The sequence below is a fragment of the Diadema setosum genome, chromosome 7 (assembly GCF_964275005.1).
Source record: "Diadema setosum chromosome 7, eeDiaSeto1, whole genome shotgun sequence".
NCBI lineage: Eukaryota > Metazoa > Echinodermata > Echinoidea > Diadematoida > Diadematidae > Diadema > Diadema setosum.
The window spans coordinates 13,680,039-13,698,597 of NC_092691.1; the positions used below are offsets into that span (position 1 = coordinate 13,680,039).

Genomic DNA, 18,559 nt, shown 5'->3' on the forward strand with positions numbered 1-18,559 from the left:
AATTATTTATCTATTTATTGATATATTCATTTATTCATTCATTCATCTATTTTGCGCACACGCAATTATGAACCGGAACTGCATGCAGGATGCGTTTGTGTTGGATGCGTTTATTTTGAGTGAGATGTGTGCATAAAAAGGGAAAGAGAATCAACAAAGCTCTCGAAATATGAGGACACTTGCAATAAATGTTCGGCAATTTATCAGTATCAGAAGCAACAGATATCCCTGGGAAGTATCCCAGTCAAAGTAACAACATATAAACGCCTCTTCCAAACAATTGAATTGAAACATTAATTGCTATAACATTTTCTCTACAAAAGGAAAACCCTCCCTTAAGGATTATTAATGACCAAGATATTGAATCCTATAAGTGAACACACAGTTTCTAGATAGATGTTGGAAATGCCAACAATGCGGATATGTCGCTGACATCTGCAAATCAAAATGAAATAGCCTCGATCAGAAAGACAGTCCCACTAATGCTTCAGATGCTTGAGATGTATAGTCAGCCGCATACGCATGGTTGTCACGTATTGTAAAGAAAAATTATATTATTGGGCAGACAACAACTTGAGAAGCATGCAGCAGCTGGAAATGCATACTCCCAAACACATTACACAACACTGCCACCAAAGCTTCCGCTCAGATCCCACTCGGAATAACGAACCTTATTTTCTGTCGGATTAAAACAGTTAAATGCATGTATTCGCAATTGAGGAACCTTATATTTTTCTGTCGGATTGAAAACAAATCTTCGGAATAACGAACCTTATTTCATTTTCGGAGTATCGATCCTTCGGAGTAGGGCCTATATAACGAACATAGTTGCCACAGTGTTTGGATTAAAGAACCCTTTTTCATTTTCGAATTTACGAACCTCTCCGATAGGTATAAGGGAGTTTGTGCGTTTCGGAATAAGGAACTTTTGGAACATCAAACGAACCTTTCGGATTAGCGCACCTGGGGTATTCCATACAGTGAACGTACAGATTTCAAACTCAAGGCTCTCCACGATGTCATTGTATACCGCGACGATCCATAAATTATAATTTTGATAATTATGATACAGTTGCAAAGGAAAATGTGCATTGTCGGTTGTTGTTGGGTTTTTTTTGTGTGTGTGTAAATAAACCTGATTATTGTTGACTATACCTGTAAGTTGAAGAAAATGATTATGATTTCACTTTTATGTGGCTAGAATTGGCTATAGATAAAAACAAATGCATGGGAAATCAATTGCGGGTAGTGATGAAATAGGCTAAGTAACGATTTCATAAAGAATATGAAATGACAATAACATAAGGAAATCTTTAAATTGATGAAACACATATCTAATGCTATTAGAATCACGCAAATGCCAATTTCCCAAGGAAATGGCTCACGGCTTTTATCAAACACATTCCGAAATGCAAAGAGTCAGCAGATGAGATATAGGATTCTATCGTCATATTTCTCTCTCATCTTCGACGCACACAGGTGGTGTGGTTTCTTTGAAGAAAAACGAAGAAAAAGAAGAAATACTATTAAAAATAACTTCTTCCTCCAAAACTGCTATACAGTCTTCAGTGCAGTTCAAAATTAATATACATAAGTGTAGATAACAATGCGATCGATTTGAACATGCTGGGGTCCATCTCTAGAAAAGAACTTGTGGCGAGTGTGCCCTTAACATTTTTCATTAAAAAAAATGTATTACTTGTACTCATGTCTTTATAAAGGCATTATTACGGAAGGAGGGAAACCCTGGTGGGGCACTTAATGTCACACATTCTGACACCAAAACAAATCACCACAACTTTATTCTTCCCTCGCCTCCTCAGACGGCATGGTCCTAGCCTCGAGCCATCTTGTCTTCCACCGTGGGCCGAACAGGCCACCCCCATAGCACTTCATACCAACATGCATATTCATGACATCAACATGGTCGTTGCATATGGAAGTAAATTGCTTTATGGGATCATGCAGAAATGTCGAAATAAAGACGAGGAGACGACGACGAAGATAATTATAATGATGATTATGATAATAACGATATTCATAAGAATTTTGATAACAATAATCGTCATGATGATAATAATATAAAAAATAATAATGATTATAAAAATGATAACAATAATGATAACCTTGTGCATGCGCCGGGGGATGCATACCCCCATCCCCGCTGTCTACACCCCTGTGGATCTATACAAATGTCGACATAATAGCACGAGATATACTGATGTATATACTGAGAACGTCACAAAGATACTCGAGGAATAAAAAAACAAAAACAAAACATTCATCATTCCAATTGGAACGATTTTGTACCTGCATATTTACACGAATGTATCCAAAGTATCAAATGGGAATGAAGGCGTTGCATGCCTTCCACATTTCTTTCTTCTATATCAGCATGAAACTAGAAATGTCGCTATGGCGACTGATGCCTCCGCCATAATGCATGATTCTCTCAATAGGTGTATATAGTACAATGTCTTCACATTGTGTGATGACAGTTTCACATAACTGGCAAAATAGTAAAATGACAGGTTTGTCAGAAATATCTTGAATGTTCACTTTCCTTGAACTAGGTTTGCTATGATTGTCTATGAAACAGTTCAGGTACATGTATTTGGGGAATTGAGGATTTTTACTTAACTTCTGACTGACCCTTTTATAAGTTTATGCATGCATTGAGTAATTTTAAAGGTATGAAGAAAGAGTGTAATAAGACTGTGCCAAATAGATTTTTTGCATTAAAACCTTGCTTGGACCCTTAACCTTTGACCTTTGACCTTCTGGCAGGAAATTTCCAAGAGAATCTCCATTAGGTAATACATGTACATATTGTATATTGAATTCTAAAAATAATACTGCAAGCATTGCATATATATACTAGTTTATGAGGGAAATAGTAAAATATTGAGGAGTTGACCTTGACCTTTGAACCCCCCTGACTATTGACCCATGACCCCTATATTCCCTAGATAATCCCTGCCAGTCAGTACATGCGTATGTACCAACTTCCATGAAGATACATTGAACCATCTGCGAGAAAAGTGAAATTGTAACATTTTCACCTCACCTTTAACATTTTGACCTTTGACCTTATGACATGAAACTCTCTCTGGAGAATCTTTATGCAGTAGTACATGTCTACACTAAGTTTCAAGAAAATACCTTTGGGCATGGCTATTGGATATGGGGAAATAGCAACATTTTTAGCATTTGACCTTTACCTTTTGACCTTTGACCTCTTGCCAATGTCACTAAAATCTACTCAACTAATTGCCCTATCATAAATCATCCTTGGACCAAGTTTGGGGAAAGCTGCTCCATCCAGTTTTGAGTTATCACATAAACAGATAAATTTTAGGATTTGACCTTGATCTTTGACCTTTGACCTCTGTCCGATTTCACTAAAAAATCAATCTAGTAATTGTCCCACCATACATTATCCTCGGACATAGTGGTGAAATTTGCGTGATCCAGTCTGGAGTTATCGCGTAAACAGATACAATTTCATGATTTGACCTTGACCTTTGACCTTTAGTCGATTTCACCCAAAATCTAATCAAGTAATTGCCCCATCATACTTTATACTTGGACCAAGTTTGGTAAAATTCCAGTCAATATATACGCAAGTTATCGCGTAAACGATTGCGGACGGACGTACGGACGGACGGGCAACCCAAAAACATAATGCCTCCGGCACCACTTCGTGGCGGAGGCATAAAAAAAAAAAAAAAGAGTAAACGGCATATTGATATGCCATAGAGTCGATCAGGTTGACGAAAACAGCTATACCACAGGTTAATTCAAATACGAAGCATGAAAAGCGACTAATAAATCACTATAACATTATGAATCTTTGGCAACAACGGTGGCAAACTTGTTCTCATTGCAGGATTTTTTTTTATTTGACATCATGAAGCATGTAAATAATCTCATTTGAATCACACAATAGAAACAGACTGGAAGAAATTGCGATGGATAGATAGATACCAGCAAATGTCGACAACACCAGAACAATGTCTCGTTTTGTTTTATTCAGAACAATCAGACATACAATCTATATGTCCAAGCTGCAGGAAACCTGAACCTGTCAAACGCTGATATACATGTACTGCCGAAAATATTTGCCACATAGCAACGGAATGGCATGCAACCGGCACTAAAAGAAAAAAAAAAATGTATTTATTATTGTTATCATTATCATTATTAGTGTGGAGCCTCACGGAATTGCCCCCTTATTTTTTTGATATTTTTTATTTTATTTTTATTTTATTTCTATTTTTTATTTTTGTATTTATTTATTTATTTATTATTATTATTATTATTATTATTATTATTATTATTATTATTATTATTATTAGGGGGGTTAAATCTCCGTAAGAAAAGTAAAAAAACAAGGAAATAGAAAGAAAGAGATGAAAAGAAACCTGGGGGCTCTAGCTCGCACTCAATTTGAGTCCCCCCCCCCCCCCCCCCCTTCGCGGCCATCCCTCAAACGCCATGAGCAAGCTTGCAACTACAATCACCGATCTATGAACAAACAGCACTGACACGGATTGCGTGAACGCAAAAATAATAGTAACAATTATCAGTACACAATCCTTTCAAAACGTATGAAACTTATAACGATTTTGTACTGCAATTGCTGGATAAGAAGACTGCAATAGTTTGTGATATTACAGTTGAACAACGCTATCATAACAAAAATTTAAAGAGAATTCCATAAATGCTCAATTTTATGAAACTACACATTCCTTAAACTTATACTGATGACACACGTTATTGTGTAATACGTTGTACATTATGTATTATCTTCCTTCCTCCTGCAACGTAAGCAATTCATTATGATAGAAAAATGAAGATATCTAAAATTCCGTCTCTACGTTCTTCTTATCCTCCGATAGCGGTACCGAAACTTTGAAAATTCCTAACTCTTGAAAGGATTGCCCTATTTTCAGTGGCGTATCGGGGGGGGGGGGGTGGGGGCAAGGGGGGCACGTGCCCCAGGTGCCACTCCTTGGGGCGCCAAAAATGAAAAAAAAAAATAATAATTACTTGAATTATCAACCATAGTATCCCGTAAGGTTTACTTCCTATATACAATGTTCAGAAAATGCTCACACTGATTTGTAAACTTTAGCAAGCTTTTGCATTCAATTGTCGCATGATCTGTTATTTTATATACAGGGCAAGCCACCATATAACAGTGTGCCAACATTGTATGATTTACAAGTACAACGAACTATGAGATAAGTGCAATGTTTCCTACACAGAAATATACAAATTTCGGCTCACTCGCTCGTACTAGAGTATTTTTTTCAAGTCCTCAGTTTGTTGGTATAAATCGTTATCTATAAGGCCGTCACTATATCTTGATTAGAATTGTAAGATTTAATAACCAAAAACGACAAGAATTCCATGTTTTGTAAGCTGAAATACAAAAATTTTCGGCTCGCTCGCTGCGCTCGCTCGTCAAAATGTATCAAAATTTATTACATTTAAATCACCCTCAAAAGACCCCTTTTAAGTGCTTGAAAAAGCATATCATGTGGACTTTTTTTTTTTAAAAGTCCCTACCGAGATGGGGTTGGGGTTGAACACAGAAATTAGGGGCGCAGTTTTTGCGCTTGCCCCAGGTGCCGTTTTCCCTATAGATACGCCACTGCCTATTTTCTTCAAACCTTACTTACATGGTCTAGATAGGTTTTCCCGGCCAATTTCACACTTTTGTCAGTCCATTTCCTAAATGCTGCATTCAATTTAGCAAAATTTAGCGGAGATGATTTATGATTCTCTTCATTCAAATTCATTTTGGAGCATTCAAATTACCTTTAGCCTCATTCTGATTAACACTTTTTCAATTGAAATTGGTAAAAAAAAAGCACCATTTCGTTATTCGTTCATTCAATTTAGAATGGTATAGTCACGTGATCACGGACATGCTGCACTCGTTCATTCGAATTCATTTTTGGGTATCCAAGTATTTAACATCTTTTGCAGTCAATATAGCACGCATGTTTATGCTTTGGTGTTTGTTTGTTTTTCAACATAGTTATTGTTTTGCAAGCGTAATTACATTTCATATTTTCGTACTCATTTTAGAGATTTTGGCAACAGTTTTTTTTTTTTCTTCAATGTGCTTAGCGCGTCTTCCAGTCCGAAGATAGTGCATCATGTGGCCACAACTTATCTGGCCGTTGAGCGCTTTATTACGAGTGTGTCGGCCAGTTCTAGAAAGTCAAGGTTATGATCATCAAATGTTCCCATAATTCTTTTTCTGTCTTCTTGAGAAATATGTCTGTATCTAACTTGTGTTGTCATGACTGTAAGAAGATGAAATTAATCTGTAGTATTGGTACATGTAGGCTTAAATGACATGTATGAAAGAAAAGGGGCGTTACAGAACAACAAACTCGAGTTATATAGGGTCAAAAATAATATGATACTATTATTGCTAAACAGTGCGTGGATGAAACAAAAAATCACATAGAAATACGCGTTTAAATGTTATCATCTTTTCAAAAAAGAAGTAACATGACGTTAATTTGAATGAACATGTTTGGAATTTGACTGCCCATACGCGAAATTGAATGACTGAAATACCCCTTTCTGTCAGTGCTGGCGAATTTGAATGACTGAAGAGCACGTGCCAATTTGAATGCCCGTTTTACATGTGCAAATTTCATTGATCGAAATGCTAAATTGAACGATCAACTTGCAATTGTGAATGACAGAATGTGCAATGACGAGGATTTTCGCTAAATTGAATGAATCTTTTATCAAATGGACTGACAAAAGTGCAAAATTGGCCGGGAAAACCTGTTCATGTGTATTTCTGCATTCACTCAATTCACATCATACTGGGGTTTATTTCCCTTTAATATCTGGTTAGGTCTCTGATATCTGCTTTCTTTCACTGCCACCGAATATTCGGGGCTTACAGTCACACAAGCATGCTTATATGATATGTCTCGTCATTTTCTCTGATATTTGTACAACATGAACCACATTTTCCGTACCGACCAAAACTACTATTGCTTATATTGTGTTTTGTATATACAATGTAGGCCTCTGTCTAGGCCTTGTAAATGTATGGGTTTTTTTGTCTGTTTACAATTAACAAAGTACAACAATTTGTGTTCATGTTATTTACAGTGTTACCCATAATGAGAAATACAGATGTCTCAAAATAAACTGAATTGAACTTACTGTGACAGACGATGTCATTTGATGCCACGTTATAGTCAACTGGCATTTCACTGCAATGGTACCACAGCAGCAACATTCAACGAGTCACCATCTCGGCCTCATTCTTCTCTCTGCATTAGTTTAGCATTAGTTAGTTTATACTTCTTTTCTTGGACAAAGTACTGGTAATTGTAATAATGTTGCTATTTCTATTGTGTTGTTTCAAGGTTTTCTATTGTTTTTATTGTTCCATACTTCAATAAAGTGATGATGTACAATATGTACGTATGTATGTATATATATATATATATATATATATATATATATATATATATATATATATATATATATATTGTAAATGCTAGGAGGTAAAAGAATGACATTCAATAAATGTATTGTATTCATCTTTTTTTTTCATTCCTGTTTCAATGCATATCAATGATATCATTAATTTTTTCCCTATGCCTCCGATGATGCATGGAATATTTAGAAGACACTAAGTTTGTGAAAGGGGCACAATGTGTCCCTATTTTCAGTTAAATTTGCCTTTTTGTACTTTTTGTATACTGTACGAGCTGAAATTTTCGCGTACGGATATTTTCGCGAATTGCTACTAGGAGAACATTTCCACGTGTTGTTAATTTCGCGGTTGCGAGGTCTAACTGTGCTTATCTGTTCGCACGTTGTTATCTTTGCGTGTTGTTATTTTCGCGGTTCAAAGGCGATTCGCGAAATTCGCGAATTGCTAGTGTCGAGCCCTGATATATACATATATGCTCATCCCTTACAGTATGATGTACATTTATTTTTAAATCACTCAAAACAGGCTATTTCGCATTGTGAAATTATTCAAAGTTAGTTGTCTTGATATTCTGCAATACATTTTGACATTAAAAGCATTAGAAAAATCTCTAAAAATACAATTGCCCCATTCCTCCTCACCCAGCCCCTTGGCCAAAATTTCACCAAAGGACATGTCTCACAATAGATAACATAATTGTTCACGGTTCCTTTGTGTATGGCAAAAACTTGAATATTTTTGAGCTCACTCACTGTGTTAACCTGCATTTATAAACAAATTCTGTTTTGATATGATGCTTGCAACAATCATAAACACATAAACATGTATGAAAGGTATGGCAGCAACACCGGTATTACATCAATGGCTCCACCCCACCTCATGAATAACCAAGTGTCTATGCCATCCCTGTATGGTTTATTCTCTTGTTTTTGTAAGTCTGGTTTTTCTATGAGCATTACCAAGCTACTAATCAATTACAAAATATATGATATCAGATGTGGTAAAATCACTGCTTAGATCGAAAGTACAAATCATGAGCAGACTATATAGTTTGAAGGGAATTTAGACAATTCCATAGTTCACTTTCCTATGAAATCATCTGCCCTGAAATGGGATTTGATACAAAATATTTTGACAATCCCTTTCTTCCATAAGCAGGCGACCACACCCTTGCCCACCTGCTCTCACGACTCTCTTTCACACTCCTTGTCATGTAAGAAGACTTTTTGGAAATAAAAGTGACATTCACCAAAGAAAGACCTCAATACAATAGTAATGCATACAAATGTATGTATAGATAGTATACATTATCATGTGTACATACAAACATACATACATAGGCCTACTAGTCATTGCATTACAACGCCCTCTATTTCCATTGCCCCCCCCCCAAAAAAAAAAAAAAAACACCTCACACACAATTTTTCTATCCTTCCTGTACTGCATTGATGACTTGCGCTTAGTTTGTCTTTACACATTAATATAGAAATCAAAGTTACATCTTTTTTCAGTATCTTAAGGAATAATACTGCTAAGTGAGCTACAATCTATTTCAACTCAGTATATCATATGCATGTATTTTGCAAAAAAAGAAAAAAAAAGAGAAGAAAAGTGAAATAACTGGCAGGCATCACACTAACAGACAGCTGGATGATTTCCTTATTCTCTCCTCAAGATAGGACAATCATACTCTTTCATGTCATGCCTCAAGCAGCTTTTCACATATTGTGACCAGAGTTTTCACAGCATTTATATGTCTGTGCATTATGATTAACTTCAAATCTGTCTATGAAAAAATAAAAAAATAAAGAAATAAAACAGGAAAAAAAAAATGATTACTTATAGAGGAAATCCATCTCAAAAATAAATAAACTGTAAAATATTTCCTACAGAATGATACAAAAATTAAAAAAATGGGATAAGAAATAAGGAAGATATGACATTTTCAAATTTCAAATTTTTTTCTGGAAAACATTTCTTGGTCAGTCCTTATGAAAATTCAAATGAGCGAGTTAATGATGTCATACCCTCACAATTTTTCATGTATGTAATATATGAAATTTGGAAAAATTGTCATTTTTAGTGAATACAAGTAAAAGCATGTTCTCATATCAAGATATCTACATTTGTTTTGTCTTTTTTTTTTTTTGGGTGGTTTTAAGGCAAGTTTTATACTTAAACAGATGAAATATGAGATTTTTAATAGTCATTTCTGTATAAACACGAAAAAGAAAATGCGAAAGCATGACATCGTCAACATCATCAACAAGCTGAAAACATAATGCCTCCAGCGACACTTCGTGGCAGGGGCATAAAAACAAACATATAGTTGGGGATATTATGAGGGTTAGGGGGTTACACCATGATAACACTGGGAGGGGGTGCCTTAGCTGATGCATAGTTTTAGTCTCAACAAAGAAATACCTGTATGCTTTGAAATCTCCATTGTGGCAAATCAATTATTTGTTTGTGTTGTTCACTTAATGTCATGTGTTATACGCCATATCTTATCAGCCTCACTTGCCAAAAGAGCAATGCAGGAGTTTCTATTCAGAAATTGGTGTTTGATGAAATGTCCAAGAAAAAAATCTGTCTCCTCCCCACAAAAGATTACAAGTCGAAGGCCTCTTCCAGCATGTGTGTCAGATCTTGATTACTGTATCCATAGGAACAGCTGCATATCATCAGCTCCCAGTAAACAAGAGTAAGACTGTCCATGTGCCATCAGGTACTTGTATACCTTGGACAGAAGTTTAGTAGACCAAACAGCTAAACAAGCAAGTCCTCTTCCCATAGGCTTCAGATGTTATTACTCCCTCTTGAAGTAGAAAGCCTTTCCCTGAGCACGGAGCTCCTGCTCGTACATTGCATATTCCTGTTCTATCTGCTCCCTCAGGGCTGCTCTCCTCACCTGTATTAGAACATTCAAACAATGTTATCATAAGAGCACATTTCTGATTTAAAAGTCAGAAAATAACACATGTACAAAGTTTAGGAATGGTGGTTGACGAATGATCACAATAGCTAACTCGAGCCTTTGGCTCCGGTGAGCTAAAAAATCCATCAAAAAATGTGGATGGTAGATCACACACAAAAATACAACATTGTGGCGGCCTTTAACCCATTAAAATGCAGAACGTCACGGGCAGTATAAGCTAACTAGTACAAATGAAGATTTTACAATATTTTTCTGCACAAAACTTGGATAAAATTCATCAAGAAATGTGGCCAGTAGAGTGCAGACAAGGAGACCATACAAAAACTCAAACATTTTGTGTATAGAGATATTAAAGAATAAGTGAGGGCACTACCATTAAAAGTTATACATAGCTGGCTGGATTTCTAAATAATAAACTTCCATATCCATTGAATAATATGCATCAAGAAATGCAGCCCATTATAGGCTACACAAAAGACACTGACCAGAATATGATCTTTGACCCTGTAAAAGGTGAAGCACTAGGCACAACATCACCAACACAATCAGGGGTCTAAGTTTTGAAAAAAAAAAATCAATCAGAAAATGTGCATGGCAGAACAAACACAAGATACCTAATATGGTGGCTGTCTTTGAACCTGTAAAATGCAGAACATTGCAAGCAGTGTCAAAAAAAAAAAAAAGAATTAAAAGAATTTAAAAAATAAATAAATAATGGGGTTCAGATTCAGATTCGGAACAAAAACTTGAAATAAGTCCATTAAATAAAATGTGGATAATAGATCACATGCAAGCAGACCCTAAAAAAAATTAACCTCTTTTTGTGTATGAGGATGGAACAAGCAAGGACACTACCATAAAATCATACGCAGCTACACCTGTTGAATTTTAAATGAGACACTTTCATAACAAATTTGAATAAAGTCCGTCAAGAAATGTGGCCAGTATCGTGCATTCGAATGTGATGTGGTGGTTGCATAACGCTGCTGAATCCAAAGTTTCCTCCATACACGTACCAGGGGATACAATAAAATGAATAAAGTGCTGTATAATTTGGCAGTCTTCTTTTTTTCCTTGAGTTCTGCGAGTCAAGTGATATTCATGAAACAAGCTCAAAGAATATCACCTCCTGTAACACTAATGCATTGTATGTCCTAATCCAAGGTGGGAAATCACACATTTTTCTCCTGGAAAGGGTTTATACTGCATGTAATGCCATTACATATTTCACAAGTTTGACATTTCACAAAACTGACACTTGGAACACAATTTTGCAATTGATTGAATTCAATACAATTATACAAGTACACTTACGGCAACAAGGGCCTTGCTTGCTATGGCAACTTCTGCTTTTACTGCTGCCTTTTCTCCCCTCATTCTCCTGGCTGCACTGGCTTCTTCAAGATTTTCAGTCCACTCTGCTTTCTGGTTCACTTTAAGTTCACTGTGTACAATCCAGAAATAATTTTATGGCTTATGGCCACAATTGTTTTAGTGGCAACTTTAAACGCCCTTATCATTCTCAGTCCACTCTGCTTTCTGGTTCACTTTAAGTTCACTGTGTACAATCCAGAAATAATTTTATGGCTTATGGCCACAATTGTTTTAGTGGCAACTTTAAACGCCCTTATCATTCTCAGCTGACAAAATGTAGTTATATTATTGTCACCATGGTCACATAAATCCAATAAGAGCCATGATTCTTTTAGCATTATCATTCTTATAAAACATTGAAACAACTACTGAAATCAGTTTCTTTTCTAATCCTGATCATATTCATTCATGGGAGATTTTTTTTTTTTTTTTGGTTAAAAATTAAAGGAATGAGGAATGTACTTGTTATGTTAATTTCTTTTTTTGGTTATTTCAAAGTAATGGTAAAACAAGGATATATCAAACAGCAAGTACTACTAGCAATTCTGATAACCCGGGACAAATGAATTTGAGTTCACATTTTTCTATGTACAGCAATATCAGTTTAGGGCTTTCAAGAAAGAAAGGACTTTCAATATTAATTATGTATACCTACAATGTACATGTATATCATCAAGGTTCTGATAATTTTAGAATATAAAATATGACATATATGACATATGTCATATGTCATATGACATATGAAATATATGACAATGACAATGACATCTAATGCCATTTTAGGTTTTTATCACATATCATATATATGTATGATAACGATAACAATGATAATAATCTTACCTCCTCACCACTGCTTCCCTTTCTGCCATTAATTCATCATGCTGCATAGAGAGGTGATAAAAAGAGATTCTGTTCAAGAACTTCATATTCTTCCTCCTGCTCCTCTATCTGGTAAAGATTGACTATACAGTGCACTCCCGTTACAATGAACATGGTTATAACGAAATTTCATTATAACAAAGTAAAACTTTTGGTCCCAAAATTATTGCCATTAAAGTCTATGGTACAAAATTCACTTATAACGAACACGGTTATCGCAAAATTTTCGTTATAACGAAGTCTTTTCCAAGCGCCACTGACAAAAAAAAACAAAACCCAAAAGATATGTGCTACGTTATAACGAAATGCGGATCGCTTCCGAAAATATGTAGCGGAACAAGCATTTATAGTGCCTCTGCATTAGTGAACACTTCACATCACTGTGTGTTTGCTGCGTGTGTCATGCACAGTATCCAGTATCCGAGGGGAACTTGCATTATTGTAATACAATAATCTGAAATTAAAGGGAAGATAAACCCCAAGAACAATGTGGATTGAGTGAAAGCAGCAACATTAGTAGAACACATCAGTGAAAGTTTGAAGAAAATCGGACAATCGATGCAAAAGTTATGAATTTTTAAAGTTTTGGTGTTGGAACCGCTGGATGAGGAGACTACTAGCGGTCATGACGTATGAGTGGACTACAATATCAAGAAAATATAAAGAAAATACTACAAAAATCCATTTTTCATGAAAATTACAAATTCCATCTACTTGATATTGACATATGTTAAGGGTAGCAATTATTCCCCCTGCTTTCTGAAAGCGGTTGGTCCACTGCTCTTTCATAATTCTAGAAAAGTGAATTTTTGTCGAATATCCTTTATATTTTCTTTGTATTGTTGTCCACTCATACGTCATATCCTCTAGTAGTCTCCTCATCCAGCGGTTCCAACACCAAAACTTTAAAAATTCATAACTTTTGCCTTGATTGTCCGATTTTCCTCAAACTTTCACTGATGTGTTCTACTAATGTTGCTGCTTTCACTCAATCCACATTGCTCTTTGGGTTTACCTTCCCTTTAAATAAGGTTTGTTTTATTGCTCCGAAGGTACTTTATTACAACACACACAGATCCTGATACAACTAAATGTCCGTTAGTTCGGAAATGAATTAGGGTTTGTTATTACGACCATGTTGGCGTTATTCCAAAGGTTTGTTATTAATAAGGTTCGTTAATCCGACAAAGAAATATGATTCTTATAACGACGGTTCGTTAGTCCGAAAATTACAGGAATTTCAAACATTCATTAATCGGAACATTAAAAAAAAAAAGTTTTGTTAATCCAGAAGTAAAAAAGATGAGTCCACTAACAAAAACTTGTAGGAACTGCAAATCTTATTATCGTCTCAATATAACTGAACCTTCGAAATAACTAACCTTTCTCTTTTTCTTTTTTATTAACAAACCATCTTCATAATAATGAACCTTATTTCATTTTCGGATTAAAAAACCTTTGGAACAACGAATCTTCGGAATAGTGATCCCTTCTCATTTCTTGATTTACAAACCTTCAGAATGATGAAACTCATTTCATTTTCCGATCAACCAACCTTCGGAAAACAAATAATATATTTATATCTAAATTATGAACTTTTGGAATTCACAACTAGTCCTTGGGAGAGTGAAGCTTCAAATGAACAAACCTTCGTAATCCCGGGAATTGCAAAACTTCAGAATTTGAAGGAGCCTTCTGAGTAACAAACTTTAGTAAGATAAGAAACGAACCATTGGAATAGCGAACTGTAATCGAATTCTAAACCGTCATTTTCTATTAAATGCGTGACAATACAAACAACTTTATGCTCTCTTTTAAATGTAATATTCAAACAAAATTAAAAAGGTACCATTCCATTTCACATAGCTTTCCAGTGTATGATGAGTATTCAACAAATAGAATATATTTATGCGTGGTTTCCTTGTTTTCTATATATGTGTATATTGTATTTGTTTGGTTATAATGACATTTCGTTAAGAAAGAAAACTGCCACTCCCGAGCATTTCGTTAAACGGGAGTGCACTGTACTATGTCATAGCAGAAGGTCATATAGAGGTAACAGTAACACTACACCTGCTGTTTATTTGTTTGTTTGTTTTTTGTACAGCAACAGAAAACTGCATTGCTATGTAGAATGTCTACACCGTATTCTGCTAGCAATGCTGCACTTTGTTAAGATGAAAATCAATTGTCTGACACAAACAATGAGGAAATAGCATTTAAGTTGGATGTAATTTCCATGACACAAGTAGCAATTTTGGACATATCAATTATAGAGATCCACACTGCCTGGTAAAGGCCAAGTGTTTTTGCATTCTACTTCTATGGTTTTACTTCAGACCCTGAAGGATACACTAGATGATACAGTGTATGGAAGAAGAAGAAATACTTCTAAAGGTTACAGTGGCAGTGCTTCTCATCAAAGCCAGCATCAGTTCAGCAACTGGTATGTAGCCCGACCAGACGCCGTGCAGAGTATTTATACAGCGACTGGGCTATGTATAGTTGAGCAACTGGATGAGGATTTGTGGTGTGGCGTTTCTGACAGTGGATGCAGTTTGTGCTTTTATATGCTCTTTCAAATGTAGAATACAGGTGCTCACTGTGCAAGTAAAAAATCTTGACTCTGCCATGCTTAGCTGGCTTCTATGGCTCTCTTGAACTGCTCAACACAACAGAGAGGGCAGTTCAATGATGCGTTGTGTTGAGAGGAAGCCTAGAGGTCTATTCGATTCCAGTCTCTGATTGTCCTTGGGAAAAATTGTGGAAAATAGGTTCGAAGAAACAAAGAGGCCCCATAAGCTGGAATCTCCTTAAACTGCGACCAGCAGCCCCATAACGCATAGCTATGCGTATGGGGCTGGTCGCAGTTAGACAGAAAGATCCGTCTGTCCGGAGGACTCTTTTTATATTTTGCCATTAACGCTGTCCTCCGGAGGGGATCCGTGAAGCCAGACGCAGTCTCCGCGGAACATTCCCCGACGGACAGATACAGACCGATCTTTCGGTCAAGTCGCAGTAAGAATCAATATCTAGTAGTGCTAGTTTCAACTAGGCCTTCCACTACTATATTACTCAGTACCGCTAGGGAGACTCCAGAAGTAAAAATAGCGCTGTGACCGTCTGACTTAGTGTCTGTGTGTTGAGTCAGAAATCTAACCAATTGCAATGACAATCAATGTCTACTGAAAAGTCACTACGAACTCCGTCTACGTGACACAATTGTAGATATACGGGACTATGGTACAACCCCAGGTGCACGAAAATTCGTAGTTCGCTGGCTGGACCTAGTAGTAGTACATGTAGGGAGTACATGTATTGGTTCTCACCTTAATTCGTTCCTTTTGTCTGTTTAAAGCCCTTTGCAAGTTTATATTTTCAGTGTTTGACTCAAATCTGTACGATGTGGCTTCACTCATGATGCAATCACGATTTTTACAGTGGTCTTCAACGCAGTCGCAAGTTAGTATGGTCGCATGAGCTTGATGTTGTTATGGATACAAAAATTTAGAACGATAAAAAAACAACAACAACAAAGCTAGCTAGCTTCACTGGCGATGGCACCGTCACGGTATAACTGTAGCTCACACGTACGTGCATGCACCGAAGTTGGGATCTTGACCTCCTATCCCAGTCTCACGATCACGGGCTTTTGGAAGGCAAGCCATCAAACCCCATCACACAGATACTGTTTTATTTGGAAGGGAAGCTAAATGAAGGAATGGAAATACATAACTGAGTGCCGATGTAATAAGGATCTTTGGTAAAATAACTTGCTGCAACTCAAACATACTCACAATTTGATTATGGGAGAAACAATAGGGCCTCCGAATGCATGCTATAAAAAACGACTGAGACATATTATTTCAATATCAGGTCATTTGATCATGAATGATGCAATTCTAGAGTCAGTTGAGTCAACATCGTTCTTTGGAATTCGTACGGCCTATAGACAATACGTACATTGTAATTTGACATGGAAGAATCACATAATTGTTTGCAATGTAAGTAAAAAGATGTGTATATTGTCTAGATTAAGACATTTTGTGTCAAGAATAGTCATGCTATTATACAATTTTATTTCACCCCATCTAACGATAGCCTATGGATTGGCGGTTATAAATGGGATGCTGCTTGTGAAATAACTCATAATCCTATTCTAAAGCTGCAGAAACAAGTGGCGCGAGTATAATACTTTTTAAGGTTCGTAATATTACTCTGCTCTCCCGTTATTTATAATTCCAAAGAATAATTGGTATATACGAATGCATATCACCTGCCTCAAGTTCCTTATCTGACTATTTCTCAGTACTAACATAGAACACCCTTATCAAACAAGAAACACTAGAAGTGAAGTCTAATTTGAGTGTTTCAATGAGTAACACCAATTTAGGGAAACAGTCAATTCCTATTTGGGACCTTATGGAATAACTTGCCAATAGAATTAAGAAATATTACCAGTCGCAGGAGTTTTTGGATATACATAACAACAGTATTTATTGAATAATACCAACTTAAAAACTAATATCAGAAAAATTTATGATGGTAATTATTTTTTACTTTAAGCTCACCTGTTATTTGCTTTTTCTAATATTCTACTTCTTCTTCTTCTTCTTCTTCTTCTTCTTCTTCTTCTTCTTCTTCTTCTTTCATGGTTATTATACACTGTTATCGCCAACCTATTGTCAATATTGTATAATGTGCTATTATTCGAAAAGATATTATGAGAGGTGTATTATGGGCCCTGTACCGGTGGTATTTTTAGTCTATTTGCTATGATACTAATTTGACAACCTTATATGGGGCAAACCCCGATAAGCATGCTCACGTTTGTCAGCACCCTTTACCAAGACGTAGTTACGTTGTGACTGTGAGATGAAGAGCTATAGTGTCCACTCTTTCAGCATTTGCACTGACAGGAACATTTTGATGGACTTTTTATAGACTCCTGACTATACAAGAGAAGATCATACGTAGAGCCTATACCTTCCTGCGACAAGACGGTCAGCCCGGCATGCTTTGCAGCAAAACATGAACAGTATAATAAAGTAGGCCTATGTCGGGAGAATTGGGGCGAACATCAAGAAGTCGTACTCAAAGAGGTTCTATAGAACCTCTTTGGTCGTACCTTCCTGCCACTGGCGTAGCCAGGGGGGGGGGGGGGGTGGTGGGGGGGGGGGTGGGGGGGGGGGGGCGATGGGGGCGGTCGCCCCCCCCCCCCTAAGATTTGGACCGGGGATTTGGGAGGCGAAAAAAAAAATGCGTGTATACTGTATGCATTCACATGAAGCGGGTCTCCTTTGCAACCTTTCATCAAATAAGATATTTTTTTGAATATTTTACTCAAAGTGTGCACCAGATCGTTGAATTTCAATTCAAAATATGCAAAATCTCTCGTGCTTGGGAGGGGGTATCCCCCTCCCAAACCCTCCCCCTCTGTGCCTCTTTCCCTAGCTTAGTACACTTTTTAGATTTACAAAACAAAAAAAAAAACCAAAAAAAAAAAAAATAATATATATATATGAATAATTCTGAGTGCACAAGACTTATCACTTATATTCCGAAAACTCAAGGTTCCCTCATGTATAAGGGGAATTTCCCCTTTTAATCGACCCTTTCCTCCCTCAGCCCCCCCCCCCCATCAGTTTTTTTAGTTTTTTTTTTGTGATTTCTCAAATGTTGATTCCATCAAATATATGCGTATACGAGATATCTCAATTTCAGGCAAAAGCTCCATCGGAAGGGAAGGGTGGAGATGACACTCGCCCACGCCTTCTCCCTGCTCGCCCGCCCCTCCCCCCCCCCCCCCCTCCCCTTCCGCCATGCATAGAAGTAGACTGTGGCTATACCCAGATCGCTTTATTTCAATTCTAAAAACGCAA

General features: G+C 36.6%; 1 protein-coding gene across 1 annotated transcript; it reads right to left on the reverse strand.

Moving 5' to 3' along the window:
* Positions 1 to 7,892: 7,892 nt before the first annotated feature.
* Positions 7,893 to 16,164, reverse strand: LOC140230381 (uncharacterized). The gene is made up of 4 exons (XM_072310529.1): positions 16,007 to 16,164; positions 12,639 to 12,679; positions 11,739 to 11,868; positions 7,893 to 10,397 (listed from the first exon to the last, which is right to left on the reverse strand). Exons 1-4 carry the CDS (start codon positions 16,094 to 16,096, stop codon positions 10,296 to 10,298), a joined length of 363 nt encoding a protein of 120 aa, XP_072166630.1. The 5' UTR covers positions 16,097 to 16,164; the 3' UTR covers positions 7,893 to 10,295.
* Between the last annotated feature and the right edge of the window lie 2,395 nt (positions 16,165 to 18,559).

Excerpts from the sequence above, each read along its gene's own strand:
- LOC140230381 (XM_072310529.1), bottom strand. The coding sequence starts at position 16,096 with ATGAGTGAAGCCACATCGTACAGATTTGAGTCAAACACTGAAAATATA. Across the intron at positions 12,680-16,006 it reads GACAAAAGGAACGAATTAAG|CATGATGAATTAATGGCAGA; the intron begins GTGAGAACCAAT and ends CTCTCTATGCAG. Across the intron at positions 10,398-11,738 it reads CAAGCAAGGCCCTTGTTGCC|GTGAGGAGAGCAGCCCTGAG; the intron begins GTAAGTGTACTT and ends GTTCTAATACAG.